The sequence below is a fragment of the Saprolegnia parasitica genome, assembly GCF_000151545.1.
Source record: "Saprolegnia parasitica CBS 223.65 unplaced genomic scaffold supercont2.904, whole genome shotgun sequence".
NCBI lineage: Eukaryota > Oomycota > Saprolegniomycetes > Saprolegniales > Saprolegniaceae > Saprolegnia > Saprolegnia parasitica.
The window spans coordinates 1-2,909 of NW_012157298.1; the positions used below are offsets into that span (position 1 = coordinate 1).

Consider the following 2,909-nt stretch of genomic DNA (forward strand, 5'->3'; position numbering starts at 1 on the left):
GCCACGGCGTTGGCTCGATCGGCTTGCTCGTCTCGCCCGTTGCTTTGGTCGTCGTCGTATCCGTGCCCACTGTGGAGGCCTCGACTGCGGACGCCGTAGCTTCCATGCCACCTGTCGCGTCGGAGGTCGACATCGTGCGGGCGTCTATCGTCGGTGAACCTTCCACCGCCGTCTTGTCAGTATTTGGTTGACTAGGGGATGGGTTTGTGTCTGCCGTCACTGGTGGACCCGCTGGATGGTTGGTAGACGCCTCGGTTGTGAGTGCCGGCTCGGATAGGCCGGACTGGACCTGCATGCATGTGGTGTCGTCTTGCAGGCTCGATGCGTCACTGGGCGTCGTCGACGCATTCCCAGGCATCGACGAGGAGATCGCTGTCTCCATCGCGCCATCGTGTCGATCGTCCTCGGAGCCGTCGATAACCGAGATCGCTGCCTCTTCTTCGTGGACATGGAGCCCGGTGTACATGACACTGCGTCGATGGACCACGCTCTTGGTGCACGCGAGCCCGTACATGGTCTCCCGCTTGGCGCGAATGCGCGTGCGCTCGATGACGCCGCGGAGCATGGCGCGGACGATCATGGCGGCGACCTTCTCCTTGATGACGAAGATCTGCTTGACGCGGTCGCGCTGCTGCTCGTACGAGAGCGCGCGGATGCCCATGTGGTGGATGCACACGGTGCGGAGAAGCGCGTTGAAGAACGGCGCGCGTTGCGGCGTCGACGGCGCGAGCTGCACTTGCTCGATCTCAAACCGAAGGTGCAAGTACGCCATGCGGTTGCCAGCCGTGCTCACGCGCAAGTTGGGCGGCAAGTCCTAAAATACGTTGATAGTTTGATACGTTGAAGTGCTGGAACATCATACGTGCAAGAAGCGCGGGAGCATGTAGATGGGAATCGTGCCCTTGTGGTACGGGTCGTACTTTTCAAAGACCTCTTGGTACCCCTCGAAATCTTCGAGCGTCACGGGACTAATGTCCTTGACGTAGCAGCTCCGAAAGTTCTCGAGGATGACCGCAATGAAGAGGTTGAGGAAGATGTACACGATCGCAATGACAAATACGAGGTAGTACATCCACGCCGCGTAGTAATCGCCGCAGTCCGTATCGCTTCCAATCGTCGCGCAGTCGGTGCCTTCGACCTAGAGAATGAAAAATGACATTTTTGAAAGATTGACACATTGAAAAAACGAAAAATTAAGAAAAACACCCAACGTACCATGCAGTCGGTCATGAGGAGGTGCCACTCGCCACCTGCAATGAGCTCAAAGAGCGTCAAGAGCGCGTTCCCAAAGGTCTGGAAATTTTGCGTCTCGTTGAGGTTCGGGCCATACTTGACCGTGCCAAAGAGCTAGAAAAAGAATGCATCCATGAGTTCGCCATCAATGGTTGACGATCCATGAGTACCTGGCGCCCGAGGATCGCAAAGATGTACAAAAGCAGGACGAGCAGCAAGACGACGTTGCCGATCGACGAGAGACTGGCGCGGAAGGTCCGGAAGATGGTCCGCACGCCCTTGCTGACTTTGACAAACTTCATGACGCGCATGACGCGAAAGATGCGGCCAACCTAGAGCACGCGGTAGATAAGCCAATGGTGTCATTTTGGTCGGTATAAACTTGAGAAATCTGGTGAATCGAAATCCCGGGCAAGTACGAGACGTAGGATCCGATCAGGAGCACCAAGTCAAACACGTGCCACGTGTCGCGAAAGATGTGGCGGCCGAACGCGACGAGCTTGGTTGCAAATTCGCACGAGTACAAGATCACAAAGAGCTTGTCAATCATCTAGACGCCAAGTGGCGTGAGCTACGCGGCAGGAATGAATGATAATGTACCTCGAACGCAAACTTCCACTGCTGTGCTGCTTTTGTGGGGGTGAGCAACATGAAGAGCATGTTCATGACGATGATCGACGACATGAAATGCTCGAACCGATGGGCTAGACATGCGATATCGACTCGATGTCAACATGGATGCAAATGGTACATTTCGCCACGCGGTAGAATCGACTTCGCATCGCGTTTTTGGGCTCGGGCACGCTGTAACGTGGTTTGAGCAAGAGCATGTGGCGCTCCAGCTCGACCCAACTAGACAGTGTATCCGTCGAGCAAGCAAGACGACAGTAACGACAGTAGGGTCTACCATTTTTGACTCGGTGTAAGAATCTGCGTCCCGTTGTTGCGTTGAAATTGCTCCACCTACGATCGTTCATATGGAGTTGATGGAAGACAAGGAAGTGGCGTACGAGGACACCGACGAAGAGTCGAATGAGGAAGAAGCCGCCGATAAATACAAACGAGATAAAGTAGCCAATGTAGATCATGCTGTAGTTGAGAATCGGCTGCTCGTTGACACCGACAATGTCCATGGCGAATTCGGCCGTGTCCACCCACTACAAGACAATATTGTCTTCAAAACGCACAAGTCATTTGGAGTACCTTGACCGACGAGAGCTCCATGAGCGCAATCATCGAGCTCGCCAGCGTGTCAAAGCGAGCGCGGTACGGCACCCAAACCCGGGGCATAAGCACGGGCGCGTCGGACGCGGGTAGCGGTTGCGCGGCGTAGAACCCTGTGCACTGGGTGCGGTTGGCCACTGAGGTGTCGTTGCACGAGTACATCTACCATCGTCCATGAGTACCAATTTACTCCATTTCAAACAATCTCAAACTGCAATCTCAAAAACTGCAATCTCAGAAAATGCATCTCCAACGACAAACGCATTTGGTACCTTTTGAGAAAAGAGCGTTCGGCCAGCGATGCCAAAGATGATAAAGACACCGAGGCAGAGCACGAGGACGTCGAGGACCGCGGGGAGCGCGGCGGCGAACGAGGTCATGATGAGCTTCATGTCGCCGTCTTGGTTGAAGAGTCGAAGCGGCCGCAAGACCCGTCGACGCGAAGGACCTTG

The 2,909-nt window shown here is 54.9% G+C and overlaps 1 protein-coding gene across 1 annotated transcript; it reads right to left on the reverse strand.

Annotated features, from left to right (window-relative positions):
- Positions 1-289: 289 nt before the first annotated feature.
- Positions 290-2,849, reverse strand: SPRG_17992 (hypothetical protein; the record flags this gene model as incomplete). Its single annotated transcript, XM_012357417.1, has 11 exons — positions 290-814; positions 863-1,138; positions 1,216-1,347; positions 1,404-1,565; positions 1,616-1,783; positions 1,834-1,937; positions 1,985-2,085; positions 2,141-2,196; positions 2,244-2,390; positions 2,437-2,619; positions 2,730-2,849. Coding segments are annotated over 11 exons (1,974 nt in total), but the record flags the coding sequence as incomplete, so codon positions are not given.
- Between the last annotated feature and the right edge of the window lie 60 nt (positions 2,850-2,909).